The sequence below is a fragment of the Aureobasidium namibiae genome (assembly GCF_000721765.1).
Source record: "Aureobasidium namibiae CBS 147.97 unplaced genomic scaffold scaffold_25, whole genome shotgun sequence".
Lineage (NCBI taxonomy): Eukaryota > Fungi > Ascomycota > Dothideomycetes > Dothideales > Saccotheciaceae > Aureobasidium > Aureobasidium namibiae.
Window position 1 is genome coordinate 157,218 of NW_013581184.1, and position 16,882 is coordinate 174,099.

The 16,882-nt window shown below is 48.6% G+C and overlaps 6 protein-coding genes across 6 annotated transcripts; 4 read left to right on the forward strand and 2 right to left on the reverse strand.

Moving 5' to 3' along the window:
* Positions 1-75: 75 nt before the first annotated feature.
* Positions 76-959, reverse strand: M436DRAFT_57577 (uncharacterized protein; the record flags this gene model as incomplete). Its single annotated transcript, XM_013567427.1, has 2 exons — positions 76-503; positions 554-959. The coding sequence occupies 2 exons, from the start codon at positions 957-959 to the stop codon at positions 76-78; spliced, it is 834 nt and encodes a 277-aa protein (XP_013422881.1).
* Positions 960-1,374: 415 nt separating this feature from the next.
* Positions 1,375-2,625, reverse strand: M436DRAFT_57791 (malic acid transporter; the record flags this gene model as incomplete). The annotated part of the gene is made up of 1 exon (XM_013567462.1): positions 1,375-2,625. The coding sequence occupies one exon, from the start codon at positions 2,623-2,625 to the stop codon at positions 1,375-1,377; it is 1,251 nt and encodes a 416-aa protein (XP_013422916.1).
* A 1,743-nt stretch (positions 2,626-4,368) lies between these two features.
* On the forward strand, positions 4,369-6,244 carry M436DRAFT_86125 (putative MFS transporter; the record flags this gene model as incomplete). Its single annotated transcript, XM_013567512.1, has 5 exons — positions 4,369-4,484; positions 4,559-4,608; positions 4,686-5,547; positions 5,662-5,909; positions 5,970-6,244. 5 exons carry the CDS (start codon positions 4,369-4,371, stop codon positions 6,242-6,244), a joined length of 1,551 nt encoding a protein of 516 aa, XP_013422966.1.
* A 2,088-nt stretch (positions 6,245-8,332) lies between these two features.
* On the forward strand, positions 8,333-10,662 carry M436DRAFT_57582 (uncharacterized protein; the record flags this gene model as incomplete). The annotated part of the gene is made up of 3 exons (XM_013567429.1): positions 8,333-8,536; positions 8,636-9,495; positions 9,555-10,662. 3 exons carry the CDS (start codon positions 8,333-8,335, stop codon positions 10,660-10,662), a joined length of 2,172 nt encoding a protein of 723 aa, XP_013422883.1.
* Positions 10,663-11,951: 1,289 nt separating this feature from the next.
* M436DRAFT_57663 (Arabinanase/levansucrase/invertase) lies at positions 11,952-13,727 on the forward strand (the record flags this gene model as incomplete). The annotated part of the gene is made up of 2 exons (XM_013567441.1): positions 11,952-13,521; positions 13,573-13,727. The coding sequence occupies 2 exons, from the start codon at positions 11,952-11,954 to the stop codon at positions 13,725-13,727; spliced, it is 1,725 nt and encodes a 574-aa protein (XP_013422895.1).
* Positions 13,728-14,019: 292 nt separating this feature from the next.
* M436DRAFT_86128 (alpha glucuronidase) lies at positions 14,020-16,527 on the forward strand (the record flags this gene model as incomplete). The annotated part of the gene is made up of 1 exon (XM_013567513.1): positions 14,020-16,527. One exon carries the CDS (start codon positions 14,020-14,022, stop codon positions 16,525-16,527), a length of 2,508 nt encoding a protein of 835 aa, XP_013422967.1.
* Positions 16,528-16,882: the final 355 nt, after the last annotated feature.

The window sequence follows — 16,882 nt, forward strand, 5'->3', positions numbered from 1 at the left end:
TTGGAAGTGGATAGTGAACTCTGTAATGGAAATTTCGAAGTGAAAGAGATATAGTGAAGAGATGCATATCCGTATTCAAACTCTCTGTTCGATCCGCTTCATCTCTTCTGCTGCTGTTCTCGAAAGGCCCTGACAACGTTCATCAATCTCCTTGTCATCCGCCAAAGCTGCAAACCTGTCCCTCCACACTCCCCAGCTCTCAGGAGTGAATCTTGCAAATTCAGTCTCCTCAGACGTCTTCTTGAAACAAAGATCATACAACACTTCACCACCAATCCCAACCCAAGCTGCGGCAGGAGGAATATACATCTTCCATTCATCAGCCATCTCTCTATCATCGAAAGGCTCTAGAATCTCTTTGAGGGCATCGCAAGCATAAATAGCCAATGATCGAAAGTCTTTGCTCTGCACCATCAAGGTCGCGGTGAAAATGGTCGCAGCGAGTTTTCCAGGTGCTTGAGCATGCCATTCATCGTAAGGATCTTCACTCTGAAGGTCGAGGTCTGTCTACGTGTCAGATGAAGTTGATCAACACGAAGCAGAGGATACATACCCAAGCCATGTTCGAAAAATATCCAGCCCCAATCAGGCATCTGTCTCCAAATCACTTTACCGCCATAGGTCACCACATGTCCAGCATTATTGATGATATCGGGAAGATTCTTGATGGCAATGTGTAAATCGACCAATTGCTGTGTATGTGTTGCGCCAAAATATCTCGTCATACCAGCTAGCTTGCCCCATAGCCCACCCACATCAGCTCGGGTGCCGTAAATCAGTCGAGGGACGAGTATCTCATTGATCCGTGTAGCTGTAGCAGAGCCGGACAGTTGGCCGTTCAGCAGCGATTCCAGAGCTGAAATTACAAGATGGCTTTCTTCCTTGCCGACAGGATCTTTCGACCATTTTTCAATCGACTGACGTTCCTTCTCTACCCAAGTAGATATGGTGGTGGACATGATTGAAGTTTGTGTCGCGCGTTGGCTCATGCTTTGGGGAATGCATCTCTTTTTTTGTCTTGATATAACTTCTACAGTGGCGGCGGTGACCGCTTTGAGAAGTATGGAGTCACAAAAAGCGGATCCCTTGGCTGTGATCCTTCGCGGTCATCGCATTCTGAGCGGACACCTACGAGCGTCAAAATACTGACTTCTAGTCTCGACACATCAAAAGTGTGCATGGTCATTGTAATGGTACGAGAGGTCAGTGTAGAAATGCGATTGGGCACAGTTTCTTTCCCGACTCATTGTGCCACACTCAGCTCATCTAGGAACATATCAAAGTGTAAATATGTAAGGACCGATATGGTATGAAATTAGAAGTGTATTAATGGAAGTGTATATACAAGAAAAGAAGGTTGTTTGAGCAGCATCATCACGCAGCGTGTGCTCCCCATCTGATACCGTTCATCGTCTTGTCTTCATCCTTTCCAGGCCACATGACGTTACCCTTCCTCACTGCTTGGATATGTGCAATTGCACAGACGATCCACATAATGACCAGACCAATCGTCAAAGCACTGGCAATACCATTGACGCCAGCGCTGCTCAAAGCGCCGCCAGTTTGTATGGTTGCCAGTGTAAGGCCAGCATTGGGGAAGACAAATGCCCACCAGTTCAGCGTGAACGACATTTCCTTGATTCCAGCAATAACCGAGACTGTAGACACGCAGAAAAACCAAAAGGAGAAGAGAACCACAAAGAAGCCAGCGAGAATGCCAACAATCTTGATGACATCTCCGACCGGAATGGATGTAATTCCGAACATTTCGTGGTCGCCAAACACTGTTGGAGCCTGGCGACCGAGAGATATGAGAGCATGTGCAGTGTAGCCAGCAGGTCCCACTGACACGAACATACCCGGCCTAGTCGAGGGGTCCGGCAGGGCGCTAACCATTAATCTCTGTGTGTAGATGGCGTACATCATGAGAGCGACACACCATCCGACACCCTGAAGCATAACTCCACCGATCCAAATGGGGACAGCTGCGGAATGGGGTTGATCCGGGATTATTGTACTGGCGAGAGGACCAACAACAAGCAGAGGATAAATTGGGAAAATCCAGGCGGGCATTGCATTGTTGACCTTTAGTCGCTCCAGCTGGAAAAGAATATAGTATTGTCCAATGCCAACTATGAGAACCACAGCGCAGTAAGTCCAGAAGAGGATTTCGAGTGCCTTGATTAGCCAGGGTCCGGTGTTTGGTACGCCGTACAATTGCATACAGTTGAGAAGAAGACTGATCGTCACCCAATAGCTTCCAAAGAATAGCGATTCGACCGGATGATGTAACGAAGCCAGGAACTTTTGTGGTACCAGAATGAATCGAGTGGCAATGATAGCAGTGAATGCAATGAACAAAACAAGGGCCAAGATGAAGAAGACTTTGCCAATGGTTTGTAGACCAGTGAATTGATTTGGTGTATTACCTAGGACAACAGACAGCGCGCCCGTGCTCATGGTACATGCGAACCAGGGCCAGGTGAAGTGAGCGACACGATCTCTCCAGGTGACAGTGTCTGGTGGGTAATGATCGAGTCCATTGGGGCTCTCTGCCAATTCTGGATCGTCGCACTCTCTATAGCCATTTCTCTTCCGATTTGTCGCCGATCCTGTATCTGACATTGCAACTGTTCCTGATTCGTTGTCGGACATTGAGGGGAGGTTTTCCGGTTTGGTGAGAGAATGCTCTTAGTAGAAGAAGACTGGGTGTCTCTTGGAGAGATCTCAAGGAGGCTCAGGTTTATGAGCCTCTAAAGTTAAAAGGCCAACTCGTCATGCCTCTGGTCCGATACACAACAACTACTTAACTGATTCCAAGGTTCCTCCTACTTGAACATGATTTTTCTGATTGCGACTTGGCGTTTCCAAAACTCTACTAGACGTCATCTCGAATCGACCGTTGAACTCCGAGAGCAAGACCCGATATACAGATTCCATGTCGATGGCAGGTGTTTATACATGATAGCCATCAGACACCAGCTATCATCCTGGACTACTGTGTGTAAGGAATCTGATCATATCAATGTTGTTATGTCGTCCATCGCGCCTGTCTTGATGCTGAGAGTACAAGCAGACACGATTCAGAGGTCGCGGAAGTGACGTCCATTGATCCAATATTTGTTGATTGACGCGTTTTTGCCAAGATATTCAGGGCCAGGGGCGGAGAAAATGACGCGATGTACCGAGGGACTACCGGAAGCCGGCGGCACAGAGCAACCAGATTGATTATCGAGAGCTAGAGGCTGCGACAGTGTTTGTTTGTCGCTTGTGTTCAGCAGCGACGACTACTACTGACTGATTACCATGCATGTAAGAGTCTATGGCAGTATGCCAGTATCTTGGCCTCAGGTTTGTCCTAATCATCCTGGAACGAGCTCATTCGTGCCAGCTGCCTGCGTCATGACATATGGGTCCTGGTTCTTTGTCGCGAAGATAGGGTGCTTGATCTCTCAAGAGGCAGCATAAACATGCGTGAGGATCAGCTCTCGTCCAGCTCAAACCTCTACTTTCGAAGAGCGGATGGGTAGAAAGGAGAAGACGAGGATAACTGATGACTGTTGTTTCTATCGTGGCTGTGTCCAATTCGCTTGCGACGGAAAACAACGCAATACTCACTTCAATGGCTACAAACCTTGCAATTGACGTCCAACACCTGTGGAATTCACTATTCGACTACCGTGTGTGGGTGTATGGAAGAGGGAGGGATCCAGAACCCACTGGCGACTCGATACCATGCCGACAACACCTTCTCGAATCTCGGATACCGAACCATGTCTAGCGAGCACAACAAACTCCAGCAGTCAATTAATATCGCCATAAAGCCTGGCATTGCGTGCTCGATATCAAGCTACCACGCCTCATTGCCCAGTGTCTTGTTATACTTCGTCCAAGAAGTCGCCCAGACTGTAAAACAGCGTTCGGCGCGAACACTTGGAGATGGAGAACATCGACCTCCTGCAGCACGTGGAGTGCCATCCATCCTCCTGGAAGCCATGGTCATATTGCCATGAGTTCTCGTGCCTGGTAATTTGACTAAACTCTCTGTACTTCTCGATATGTGCACTCGTGAGTCGCTTGACTTGAAGAAAGCCATATCAGAGCCGCGACCCTTGGCAACGCCATCCCAAGACATCAGTCGTTGTCGAGAACAATGATACTTCTCACAAGCTGCCCTCAGCTGCTTGGCTGTTCTCCTTGTGTGTGGTATTTTGCTTCTCAACCAGTAGACATATGAACGCCTCATTCGAGGGCAAAGATGAGGTGATTTGACTTGGCAGGGCGAAAATTTGGTATAAAGATAATAGATATCAGCATAATGTGAAAGAAGAGAGAAACTTATTGCAACCATCACCACTGCATACCATCATGGCAGACTTGAAGAATGCTTCTCCTGATCATTATCCTGTGCCAAGGGATGATGAGGAGGGTTTGACGATCCAGCGGGATTGGACTGAAGAGGAGGAAAGAAAGGCAAAATGGAAGTGAGTAAATATACATGATTCTACGTGATTCCACATGGGTATTTAGATGAATTCACATGCTTACATTATCGCAGGCTTGATCTGATTGTTATGCCAATCCTGACGCTGGGCTTTTTCTGTCTCCGTAAATTCTCCCCCCTCCCCCAAAACACCACCACCACAACACCAGCACACCTTGACTAAACTAACACTACGATACAGAGCTTGATCGCGGGAACGTGGCTAACGCGGTCACTGATAATTTCTTCAAAGATGTCGGCATTACTCAAAATCAGTTTAATGTCGGTCAACAAATGTTGTCGCTAGGTATTGTTCTCTTTGAAATCCCCTCAAACATGATCCTCTACCGAGTCGGTCCTGGAAAATGGTTGACACTTCAACTCTTCCTCTTCGGTACTGTCAGCACCTTCCAGGCATTCCAGAATAATTATGGGTCGTTCATCGCAACAAGATTTCTCCTCGGCATGACTGAATCTGGCTTTATCCCTGGAGGTCTCTGGACAATCTCCACTTGGTACACTAGAAAAGAGACTGCTAAGCGTGTGATGATCTTTTATTTCGGAAACCAATTTGGTCAGGCCTCAGCCAAACTCCTGGCGTTTGGTATACTTCATATGCGTGGAGTAGCCGATCGCTCTGGCTGGTTCTGGCTGTTTGTTCTGATGGGTGCCTTCACCTGCTTCTCCGGTTTCATCTTTGGTCTCTTCCTTCCTGACTCCTTTCGCAATCCTTGCTCGACTTTCCTGCCCAAACGTGCAATCTTCACACCCAGAGAAGTCCATATTCTCAGGAGCCGTGTCTTACTGGACGATCCAGCAAAGGGAAAGAAAAAGAAGAAGATCGGCTTGGCCGCTTTCAAAAAGGCTTTCAGTAACTGGCGAATGTGGGCACATTTGCTCATCACCTTTTCCAACAACACTCCCCAGCGTGGTTTTGATACATACGCACCCTCTATTGTCAAGGACTTTGGCTTTGCTGGGCTCTCGGCAAACGCTCTTGCAGCTGTTGGCTTGTTCTTACAGATTCCTGTCTCTTATACCTTCAGCTATGTCTCAGATCGTTTGTAAGTCTGCTCCCCGGACTTTCTAGCCCTTCAATGCTTCTACTGTTCAGCAATCTAGCCCTACACCTGTTCGGTGTGGCATCAGTATATGACCCGAGCTGATCTGATCTATAGCACACGACGTGGTGAAACCGTTATGGCAGGCTTGAGCATGCATCTGCTTGGCTATGTATTTAATCGTGTCTTCACCGAGATCAACAGTCGTGGTGTCCGTTACTTCGGTGTTGTATGGACACAGACATTTGGAACCTTTTCTCACCCCTTGAATATCTCCTGGATGTCCCTGACCTGTACCGACTCGGAAGAAAGAGCTCTAGCCATGGCTATGGTCATTATGGGCGCTAATCTCGCCGGCGTGGCTGGTTCGTGGAGTCCTCTTCATCCAATCTAGTTTTTACACGCTAACTGTACCTTCACTCTAGGGGGTCAACTATACCGAGCGGACGATCGTCCGAGGTATCGCAGAGCGTTTAATGTCAGTATTGCTGTTTTAGCGGTCGGTTTGGCTCTTGCAGTCATCAGATTCTTGGACGACAAGCTCAGAAGGAAAAAGACCAAGAATCTAACACCAGAATCGGATACTGGATCTGAGACATATGGTGATGGTGTCCTGAAGGCAGCTGTACCTGCTGATGAACAACCACAGCTCATCGCGTTGAATGGCCGTGGAGTTTCGTTATCAAAAGCAGACATCTGAGGGAAAACATTGTGTGACACTATATAGTTCTACGTTTAGGCTGGTATGGATTCTATTTATCAATGAATGGGAGGCTAGTGTTCGATGTGGAGAGGTGATTGCCGTTCGAACGTACACACTGCAAATTTCACTCATTCATGACCACATTTCCCACTAAACCATGTCAGATTCTCGCACAATCCTCCATCAATGCTTCTCAGGTGATATGCCGACTTTTACACCGTCATCATCCTTGGCTCGATGAATATAAGCATTTTGTGTTCTGAAGGTGACGTTGCGTGTACGACCCTGTCTCGATGTCTCGAAGCTTGCACAAAATGTACATTAGTTCGGCCGAATTTATGCAAGCCGAGCATGTCCTTGACAATAGAAACTCGGCCGGGCTCTAGCGACCGCAGTAGAACATTTCTATTGCGAGGTCGGTCTCTCTTTCCTCTTCTCTTCTTTCCTTCTTTGCTGCCAGAAAATTGCAACAAAAATGAATGGTGTTGTGTTGCTTGAGCTTGCACAGCTCGATCAAGCAAATGCAAGCTTCGACGCCTCATGACACGAACAACAACACTTTTTACCAACACGAACGATACCTTAAGCCCTGGATTCTCACAACTCGCTTCAGGGTAATGCTTTGCTATCGGCTCGCTGAAGCACAGCTCAAACTCCTGGTGCCGCATCTTCTCATGTCCGTCCTTGGAACCTGGTGCGCGATTCTTGTTGGTCTCGGATCTAGGCTTTCAAACAGACGTGGATGATTGCAGCGAACACGAGAACAGCGTTGCAAGTTGCAACGGACCTGAGAGCGTGGTAGCCGTCGGCGATGGATCTCGCGCCGACTGCCAACTCCAGCACTGTGGTTGAGACGCCGTACACCGTACACGCATACAAAGGTCCCGCCTACGCGAAATCAGCTTGGTCGCGAACGAACTCTGATCTGACCATCAAAATGCCTCACAACCATCCCGGCTCATTCTTTTTCCATGAGATTGCAACGCCAACATGATGTGAGGCACATCGCCAATTTTGTCCCGCCACACGCTCCGCAACGGTTTGAGACTTTCGAATTGAGCTCGTAATGTACGAGGCACGGACGACCAGTCGGGATACATGGATTGATTGCTGATGCTGAGTTTCATGACGACCGGTCATGCTTTCCAAGCCCCATATGCGCCAAACTTGCTTGAATGTACTATCGAGAGCTATCTGGATTCGCCTGTAGTTGTATCGCTCGCTTACGAAACTCCGAAGCTGGCTGGAACAAGCAGACCGTTTCAAAAGGCTGTATGTCCACTTCGTGTGAGAGCTTCAGAGTACACTCCAGCGAAGGAACAGTCTTTCGAACATCATTTTGCGCCGGAGATATGCGCCGCCAGTCGCGGTTATTTCCCTACCGAAATCCACTGACGAGACGTGCAAGCCAGTTTCGAATCACAAGGACCATGGAGCACGACTCCGTTCTATCTTTGAGACAGCACTTTGGGATAATGCTCATGTGGATATCAAGTCGGATGTGGAGCGAAAGTTTCATCTCAGCCACACCGCGCCAGCCGCTGACAAGTCGCCCGAACTGGTCCGAAAGGTCCAATCAAATCGTCTGCCGAAGCCGATCGTGGACCCACGATGCTGTCTGTGGAGTGGTTTTGCGGGGTACTCCCGGACAGGACAGCTGCTTTTCTGCACCCAAGACAGCCCTTCAAAATTGCTGGTTGGCCTGATGGTTTTCTACGGATGACTGGAGCCTCCTGGCGAGTTTCCTGTGATAATCGCGCAATTTGCTGACAAAAACCCGACCATTTCTCGGAGCATTAAAAAAGACCAGCGGGAGCGGCAGACCCAAAGCAGTAAAGCGTTGAGAAGGGTCACCATTTAGGCTAACCCAAGCAACAAAAGCATATCTAATCATTTGCTCATCAAGCACACAAGGGGTCGCCAAGCGAATTAGACCGAGCTCCGAACCAGGCTCGCTGGCAGGTCACAGCACTAGTTTGGCGATTTTTTGACCTTTGATCAACAGCCCTGCGGCCACTCGGGTCTTGCGCATTCATTTCTGTTTGCTTGCAAGACCTTCTTGCCTTGCTGCGTTCGCCTTCAACAATGGATGAACAGAGCATCAGGTCATCACAGCGTGTATCGCGATCGTGCGTCGAGTGCAGTCGCAGGAAAATCAAGTGCGACAAGAAGATTCCGTGCAAGCCATGTGTGCGCCGGAATCTTGCCCACGAGTGCCAGCGGCCTATCACTCGTGTTCGAGGCATGCTTACAGTGTACGTCCAGGCTTCAACACAATGCCGTGGAACTGTGTAGTATATATGAACGTCAACTAATCAAGTCAGGGCGAGTACCGTTGATCGCATGTCGGCAGATACCGAGGACACCACCGTCGACGAACTACTCAAGGAACGATGTGCCTTGCAAGCACAAATTGCAGAGTTAGAAACAGCCTTGGCCCTTTCCAAACCATGTGGACACACGCACGGCACCAAATCCGAGTTGCACCGCCAGAACCAAACGCCGATACCCGCTTTCGAAGACCTCGTACCTGCTCTTGAGCAGTTTGATCTACAAGTTTCGCATGATTCCGATCCTGTAGCCATGTCGGAGAAAGACATGGCCGACCGTCTTTACGAACCCTCGACCGACCCTATCTTCCTCCTGCTACCTTCTAGAGACATTAGCGAGCAATTGGTCACATTCTCATTGCGCACCCTAGGCTGGCTGCATGGTGCTGTGCACGCACCCGAATTTATCACGGAACATGAAGCATTTTGGAACGGAATACACAGTGGCGTCGCGTTCGATATCAAAGATCGACCATGGCTTGCCCTTTACTTTGCTCTTTTGGCGACTGGTTTGCTCTATCTTGATCCTGAAGAAGTGCCTGCGATATCCGATCTACCACAACTAAATCTCCATCAATATCAGCAACACGATGAGATGAGATATGCCGTCCATACGTCGCGTCTCTGGTATGAGGTCGCTTTGAAAGAAGTCGAACGATATGGTTGCTCTGGTGCACCTTCTCTCAGAATTGTACAGGCCTTGTCGGTGATGACGCTCTGTCACTCGAACTTTGGCGAACCTCAGAGAGAATGGCTGTTTACCGGATGGGCAGCAAGCATGGCGCGTTGTCTTGACATGCACAGACTGGGAAGTGAGGTAGCTCACGCTCAAAGCGTGGCAGTAAGACCTGAATGGTCGACTATCGAAAAGCGCGAATTGGGCCGTCGTGTATGGTGGACATATGTCATTCGGGACTGGTATGTGGAGATACTGACCACAAGATTCATCAATGATTGAAGCTAATCTTGTCCACTAGGCTAGGAAGTTGGTCTCGTCCACCATCAATCACACCTGCTAGTTTTTGCTGCAAATTCTCGACCGAGAACACGCATAATCACGATGCGATCCTCGAAATGCCTACACACACATCCAGCCCATCACCACTTGTCTACCAGTCCGTCATGTGTCGTCTGTCATACATCTTCTACATCTACATCAAAGTCAACACACACCAAAACGCCTCCAAATTCATCAAGGCACTTGAAGAGGTCGAGATTGTCAAGCGAAATCTACCTCTGCATTTGTCGACAAAATTCCCTGCAAATATTGACGACGAAGAATGGGAAGCCACACACCCCTGGATCACTTTCCAGCGTTATCTCATCAATCACGCCATCGATTTCATGATGCTCAGTATCGCGCGTACTCTGGCAATGGGCAATATTGGCAGTGAATCGAATAAATATCGCGATGCAGCTATGGCATCCGCCACGAGTATCATCAACAGCTATCTGTCACCAGTCGCACGAGTGTACAAACTTGTCTGGACCGTTTCAGCCTCTACAGTCGCAGCTGCAATTTACACATCGCTCGATATCTTGATGAATCCGGACGATTACACGCCCCAGAAAAGACAGGAGCATATTAATTTACTGAATCGCGTTATTCAAGAGCTTAGCAAATACAACCACGTCGCTATTCACGCTGCGAAAGGTTCAGCTTCCATCCAGAAGCTCGTAAATCGTCTGGAGCAGAACTTTTCCATGTCGCATCTTTCTGTCCACGATATTCTTCGCCATCTCACGACTCAAGAAATGCCATCAACCACATCTGGAGGTGTTGCGGATGGTTATGTTCTGCCAGGTCAGAATATACCAGTTCCTGTGGATGGCGGTTGGAATGAGATGATGGTCGGACATGATATGACCATCTCGCACATGGATCAAGGTCATATTGATGGTTTGCTAGGCCCTTCGGACACATGGGACAGCTTCATGGAGTTTCCAACTTTCCAAGCTCAAGCTCAGCATCAAGCTCAGCATCAAGCTCAGCATCAACCGCAGCATCAACCGCAGCATCAACCTCATCTTCAAGCCCAGCATCGATCTCAACACCAGCATCAACGTCAACACTACGAAGAGTGAATTGAATGCACAGAATTATGCTCGGCGCATCTACTTTGAGCTTCAATCGCAATGTTCACTCAGATCGCCAGCCTTTTAATATATCACGATTAGCTGCTCTACTCCCGGCTTGGATTAGGAGTGATACCTGAGCGTCTTGTTTTCCGGGATCATTTTCAGCATACACTCAGGGCTTGAAAATGCGCGATGGGTTCCAGGCGTCAATTTGGGACCACGCGTATGACACACTGCAGGGTTTGGTTATCTTCGTCAACATGACAACGTGGAAATGCCTGGGAACAACTATTTGGTTTTGAATCCAGTAGTCCTGAAGTGCCCAAGACGGAACGCCATCCTGAATATCGACATACAAGACCCCGATCGATTGTTTTGCTGGTGCTAGAATTTCTTAGGCAAGATCTCGTAGCCTTGTTACAAAGAGACAGCAGGCTGCTTCTATCGAAGCACCTGGAGCATATAGAATCATTCTCAGAAGCGGTCTGATTACCATTCCCTGAATCAGCGTTAAGAGGAGGCAGGCAGGACAGATTCATGTACTGAGGATAGAGCCACTCCAACGGCATTACCAGCTCGAGCTGTTTCGACACGAGTGTCTTCTCGCACTCCTCGTAGTAGAGGAGCGAAACAATACCATGCTCATCTTGGTGGTCAGTATGCTAGCTAGCCATGTCATTTCGTCCTATGTTTTTGAGCAGAATTGTGTTTGAACAGAAAATGAATAGATACCCCAAGAGTTATATCGACCTATTGTGAATTCAACGTTACATCAAGTTGGACGGTATATGGTCTGCTTGCAGGCTAGAGGAAGCGTTTCATAGATACAGGTGCAGTCAAAGACAAAGAAGGACCGTTTTCAATGCATGGGCTCCTCAGAAGTCGGACCGAGGACTTTGGCAGTGACGTGTGACGATGCAGCTCGAACGCGCTTCCCAGCTAATTAGCTCTTTCTCTGTTTGACCTCCCGCCTACTCGTCTCGGTCTTTACGAATCAGCCGCCATGCACCTATCTCATTGTTCAACATGTACGGATTTCGATGAGGGGAAGATGCTGCACACCCCGCAGTTTCGTGATGATGATCGTGGAGAAGAGAGGGGTCCCCTTGCGAACGTATTTAGCCTGTTGTATCATTATGCATAACTGATCATTTTGATCAACTTCCCTAATATGGCAGGAGACATCATCACGCCCAGAGCACCTGCAGATCTGATCAGAGGATAAATACTACGTGCCTTGCTCCGTAAGCTTCAATCGCTTCATCAGACAGACAAAATTCAATACTTGAATCAAGATGAAGGCTATTTCTCTGTTCGCTGCTGCCAATCTGGCTAGCATCGGTTTCTCTCAGCCTGCCAAACAAAAAAACTCCACCATCTACAATCCCATCCTTCCTGGTTTCCACCCTGATCCGAGTTGTGTTTTTGTCAAGGAATGGGACAATACCTTCTTCTGCGCTTCATCCACGTTTCTTGCCTACCCAGGAATACCGATTCATGCAAGCAAAGATCTTCAAAATTGGAAACTGATCGGTCATGCCTTCAACAGACCCGAACAGTTGCCAGCTTTCGGTAACATCACCGGACAGCAACAGGGTTGGTATGCTCCAACTATTAGATACCAAAACAACCGCTTCTGGATAATCAACTCTTGTGTGGGCGCTGACACAGGATTCTGGAGCACTCCAGATCCGTATAACAACTCCGCTTGGACAAATGTTACTCCAACTAACATCCCTGGTTATGATCCTGACCTCTTCTGGGACACCGATGGTATAGTCTACTCTGCATTCGCAAAGACTGTACTGAGCGATCCTTTCACTACCGAGATTCATCAAGTCAACGTTAGCATTCCCTCTGGCAACACCACACCAGATCGCTTCTTGTGGAATGGCACTGCAGTACAACCACCTGAAGGTCCTCATATGATGCTAAAAGATGGCTATCATTATCTGCTTTTGGCGGAAGGCGGCACAGCTCAAGCACATCAGGTCACAATTGGAAGAGGCAAATCTGCGCAAGGTCCTTTCGAAAGTGATCCTGCAAACCCTATCCTAACTGCATACAACACGACAGAGTACTTCCAGACTGTTGGTCATGCAGACCTCTTCCAGGATGCCGATGGCCAGTGGTGGGGTGTCGCGCTCTCTACTCGTTCTGGTCCCGAATACGAAACTTGGCCAATGGGTAGAGAGACTGTCTTGTATCCTGCCAAGTGGGAGAAGGGACAATGGCCTGTTCTTGGAGGACCTGTTAGAGGCAAGATGGAAGCACCTTTGCCACCGGTCAACAAGAATATTCGCGGTTCTGGTGCGTTTGTGAAAGACCCGGACTATTACAAGTTCTCTCCTGGTTCTTCCATACCATCCCACTTCTCTTACTGGCGCTTCCCTCAGACTCAGAACTATGCCGTTTCACCCAAAGGTCATCCAGACACTTTGAGATTGCTACCCTCCCGTGCAAACTTGACTGGCGATGAAGCCTTTATTCCTACTGATGGTATCACATTCATTGGTCGTCGACAGACCGATACCTTGTTCACCTACAGCGTCAATGTGGATTACTCGCCTTCACAGATCGGCGAGGAATCAGGCGTCACACTGTTCCTCACACAAAGCTATCACGTTGATCTCGGCATCGTTCGTCTTGACAAGACTGGAACATACCTTCGCTTCCGTGCTGAAGGTCCCAATGCACTAAAGGAGGTTGTAATTCCCATCTCTCAGAAGTGGTGCGATCAAGGCATGCAGTTGCAAATCCAAGCCTACAATATCACGCATTTCAGCTTCTCTGCTGGACCCAAGGGTGGACAAATCAAGCAGATTGCCACTGTGCCTGCCACACTCGTGTCGAATGGATTTACAGGTGAGCAGTGTCGCTGTCCTAGGCTTAAGCTGTGTTTTCTGACATGAACAGGATCTTTCGTTGGGGTGTATGCAACCAACAATGGCAATGTGAAGGGAAACACTCCTTCATACATCAGCAACTGGGTATATCAAGGCCAGGGCCAGTACATTGGTAATGGAGAGTTTTATCCGAGCAATGGTCAGAAGTCGGGAGCGGGATCCTAGTTCGACGAGGAACAAGGTCATCATTGGTGGATTTGCGAACGAGAGATATGTTATTCCGACAACACTCGTCGGTATATGATATTTACGAAAGTTCATGTCAAAGCCCGAGATCAACACGGCTTCGTCGCATAGGCTAAATCGAGACGGTGAAATATGCCATCCAGATCTGCATCCCTACATCATCGAAGAACCATGTGCCGTCTTCCGTATATCATCGCCCCGCATTCACTATGGTATATAGTAAAGAGATATCCGCCAAGATGAGAGAGAGGGCTATCACTACCACGTCACAATGCAACTCCTTCCACTTTTCGCGGTCTTCGGACTGGCTCTAGCAGAGACCGGTATTAATGGCTGGCTACGCTATGCTGCATTGCCATCTTCAGTATCATGGCCATCTATCCCTAAACACATCGTCGTTCTCAACACCACCAAGACAAGTCCTGTCTATACCGCAGGCCAGGAGTTGCAACGCGGTATTCAAAGCATTCTTGGCCAAGGCTGTCATATCTCGAACGACAAGCACGAGGAATCTATAGTTGTGGGTACGCTTGATGCATATGTTGCTGCTTATGGAAAACTCAACGAGTCTGTTGAGCTCAAAGGAGATGGCTATTGGCTGAGTACAGGAAGCAAGACTGTGATCTTGGGACAAAACGAAAGAGGTGCACTATATGGAGCTTTCGAATACTTGTCCATGCTGGCACAAGGACACTTCTCGACTGTCTCGTACGCGTCCAGTCCGGACGCACCGATCCGATGGGTCAATCAATGGGACAACTTGGATGGCAGCATCGAACGAGGCTTCGGTGGTGCTTCGATCTTCTTTGCGAACGGCACTGTTGTCAATGATTTGACCAGAGTGTCAGAGTATGCACGACTTCTTGCTTCTGTGGGCATCAATGCCGTCGTCGTCAACAACGTTAATGCCAACGCCACCCTCCTTTCGCCTCACAACATTGATGGCCTTGGAAGAATCGCGGATACCATGCGTCCGTATGGCGTTCAAGTCGGAATCGCCCTATACTTTGCCTCTCCCTCGTCTGGAGTTCAAGGACAAGCCAATCTCACTACTTTCGATCCCCTTGACCCTAGTGTCGTCACCTGGTGGTCGAATGTCACCGAACAGATCTATGAGCGGGTACCCGATATGGCTGGATATCTCGTCAAGGCCAACTCTGAAGGTCAACCAGGACCTCTGACGTACAATCGCACTCTTGCCGAGGGAGCAAACCTCTTTGCCAAAGCTTTGCAGCCACACGGTGGTATCGTCATGTTCAGAGCGTTTGTGTATAATCAGCTCAATGAGAGTGATTGGAAAGCCGATCGTGCCAATGCTGCTGTTGACTTTTTCAAGCCTTTGGATGGCCAGTTTGACGATAATGTTGTTGTCCAGATCAAGTATGGGCCTATCGACTTCCAGGTCCGAGAGCCTGCATCGCCGCTCTTTGCGAACTTGTATCATACGAATACGGCAATTGAGTTGCAAGTTTCACAGGAGTATCTCGGTCAGCAGACTCATCTAGTATATCTTCCGCCTTTGTGGGATACTATACTGGGCTTTGATATGCGTGTTGACAACCAGACATCGCTTGTTCACGATATCATCTCTGGACGCACTTTTGATCGTCCATTGGGGGGCTATGCAGCTGTGGTCAATGTTGGGACCAATCAAACCTGGCTAGGTAGTCACCTTTCGATGGCCAACTTCTATGCTTATGGTCGGCTTGCCTGGAACCCCGCCGAAGACACCACAAAGATTCACGAGGAATGGACTCGTCTAACATTTGGCCTTGACCCACAGCTGGTCAATACGATCACCAACATGGCACTCGAATCATGGCCTGCATACGAGAACTACAGCGGTAACCTTGGCGTTCAAACGCTAACTGACATCTTATACACTCATTTTGGACCCAATCCTCAATCACAAGATAACAACGGCTGGGGTCAGTGGACACGAGCAGACCACAACACAATCGGCATGGACAGGACAGTCTCAAACGGCACCGGATACGCAGGGACCTATCCCCCTGAGGTCGCCGCAATATACGAGAACATCTCCACCACACCCGACAACTTACTCCTTTGGTTCCACCACGTCCCCTACACGCAGCAACTCAAATCAGGCAAAACAGTGATCCAACACTTCTACGACGCACACTACTCCGGAGCAGAGACAGCACAGACATTTGCTACGCAATGGCAAACTTTAGCAAGCAAAATCGACACTCAGCGCTTCAATGAGCAACTCTGTCGTCTTAAGTACCAAGCTGGACACTCACTGGTCTGGAGAGATGCAATTTGCAATTTCTACCATAATGTTTCCGGTATTGCTGATGAGCTCAATCGCGTGGGTAATCATCCCTGGCGTATTGAAGCGGAGAGTATGACGTTAAAGGGTTACAAGCAATACACTGTGAGCCCATTCGAAACAGCATCGAACTACCATGCCGTAGTCACCAGCGACAACATTACAACAGGCTCTGTATCCACTACACTCCACTTCCCCTCTGGCATCTACGACATCGGCGTCAACTTCTACGACTTGTATGGTGGAGAATCACACTTCGAAATGCTGATTAACAATAAAGGTGTTGCGACATGGAGAGGCGATAGTGAGGATTATTTGGGTCATACACCTTCGATTTATTTGGATGGGCATTCAGCGAGGAGAATCACGTTCGAGGGTGTTGCTGTGAAGGAGGGCGATGTGTTTGGAATTGTCGGAACACCTGATGGTATAGAGCCTGCTCCGTTGGACTATATGGTGTTCTTGCTGAAGGGAGTTCTTGATTGATGGCGAGAGTACGGAGAATCGGATCACCATGCGAAGGGTGTGGCTTTTGACTATGGACGAGTTGCCTAATCATACAAAATAGTAGCAAGATCGACAAATGGGTCATGCCAGGGATTTTCGATCAAAGCACCTTCCTGTACGATACATGTTTAATGACAGAGCAATGACCAGGTACTCATTGCCGTCTGGGTCTAAATTCTGCTTCCTCAGTCGGGCGCAGAGCATCTTACAGCTCTGGTAAGCTGACAGAAGCGCGGGCCCTGAAGAGACTGGGTACTTTTGCGTAGATGCGTCAGGCTCGTTGTGCTCCATGATCAGGTTTTGGCGGAAAAGGAGATCTGGAGAGGTTCGAATT